Source organism: Myotis brandtii, unplaced genomic scaffold (assembly GCF_000412655.1).
Source record: "Myotis brandtii unplaced genomic scaffold, ASM41265v1 scaffold188, whole genome shotgun sequence".
Taxonomy (NCBI): domain Eukaryota; kingdom Metazoa; phylum Chordata; class Mammalia; order Chiroptera; family Vespertilionidae; genus Myotis; species Myotis brandtii.
Window position 1 is genome coordinate 347500 of NW_005356985.1, and position 1724 is coordinate 349223.

Below are 1724 nucleotides of genomic sequence, written 5' to 3' on the forward strand. Positions count from 1 at the left end.
GGGTTGGGAGGGCTTCATGGAGAAACTGGCCCCCGGCTCCATGCAGGCGGAGGATGGAGTTAGACAGGAGGACAGGGATGGGCGGCGCAGGGGCGCGGGTGGGAAGACTGGCCAGGCCGGGGGCGGGGCGGCCGTGGTCACATGTGAGCCCGAGGGCCCCTCCCTCCCTGCAGGCCGAGGCCCAGCCCAGCTGGGTCAGTTCTGTGAGAGGGGCCAGTCCTCCTCTCTGGAAAACGTACTGAATAAAGACTGTGAAAATGCATTTCAAGGTATCGATGGAGCCTTATGTGCTGGCACTTCCAGGCCAGGGTCCCTGCCTCAGGGAGCAGTCTACACCCGCTGCCCCAGAACCTCCGGGCGCCGCCCCTTTCTGCACCCTTGCTGTGCAGTACGGCAGCCGCGGACCACACGGGGGCTGAGCAGCGACACGGGCCGCTATGACCGCAGAACCGAACGCTGACTCTCATTTTGTTTCCCATTTGAAAAGCCGCCTAAAGCCCGTGGCCACTGCACTGGACAGGGTGGGGCGATAGAGGAGTGTCACCCTCGCACACAGACTGTAACGGGGTGGGGGTGGGGTGTCGTGCAGGGAGAAAGCGGCTTCAATGGGCAGGGAGTGGACGTGCTCGGGGAGGCCCTTTTGAGGAAGCACCTTGTGAGGTGAGATGTGAACAGAGCGTGAGGTGAGCCAGGAGGGCTCTGGGCGAAGGACATTCTGGGCAGAGGGAAGAGCAGGTGCAAAGGCCCTGGGGTGCGTTAGGGAAACCTATGTGGCTGGTGTGGAGGCCCCAGGACATGAGGAGATGGGGACAGAGGGGGATACGTGGCAGAGGGGCTGTTTCCCACCCCCCTCATCTCTTCCCTCCTAGCCTGCTCCGGCTGAGCCCACCCTGCACGGACAGACTCTCCTCCTGCTCTGTGGCTGCCCCTCGGGGCAGAGCGCCAACGCCTCCCTCCTCCCCGAGGAGCTGGCCTGGATCTCCGCGCAGAGGCCAGCAGCCGCCCCGGCCCAGGAGTCCCTCCTCCTGGTGCAGACGTCTGTGCTCCCTCCCTGGGGGCCCGCCGGGGGCCCCGCTGCCCTGCTGCTCCAGGCAGTGTTTCCAGAAGAGCCCCAAATCCAACAGGGGCTGGACACCAGGCCCCTGCCTGCTCCCCGAGCCATGGACCACCCCCCGACAAGGAGCCACGGTGGCCCCCTCTGCTGGGAGGCCCCACAGATTCCCCACCTCCGCTTTCCTGGGACAGGGCCCGACCATCCGAGCGGCCCTTGGGAGGAGGGGGGAGGAGCCCCGGAGTGGAGAGCGGAGGCGTGGGGGGCGGGCCCGCCGAGGGGCCCTGCGCCTGGGGCGGCGTCGAGGCTAGACAAGGCCCCTTGGAGCTGGTGCCCGGCCTGGAGACGCTCCTGGGAGAGCTGGTGGCTCCTGACCGTGGACGGGTAAGGCAGAGGCTCCTGTGTGCCCAGGGTCCAGCTGAGTCTGACCAGCCCCCCTGTGTGTGCCCTCCATGCGGGAGGTGGGAGGAGGAGGGTAAAGACCCCCAGCTGTGCCAGGCCAAGCTGCCACCTGTCATGCCTCATCCCAGGGAAACTTCTGAGCAGGGTCCAGCCCAGGGCTGTGAGGCAGGAGCCACGCCCCTGTTCTGCAGAGGAGGGCTCTGGGACCCCAAGAGCTGTGATCCCCAAGGCCACACAGCCCTGGGCTGGACCCGAGCTCTGGTTCTGATGC

At 66.7% G+C, this 1724-nt stretch overlaps 1 protein-coding gene across 1 annotated transcript in view; it reads left to right on the forward strand.

Moving 5' to 3' along the window:
- LOC102244411 overlaps nt 1-1724 on the forward strand; it is a 112642-nt gene that overhangs the window by 24012 nt on the left and 86906 nt on the right. The window contains exon 5 of the mRNA XM_014538281.1: nt 1317-1435. Within this exon, the coding sequence (XP_014393767.1) occupies nt 1317-1435 (119 nt within the window). The remainder of the gene's footprint in view (nt 1-1316; nt 1436-1724) is intronic.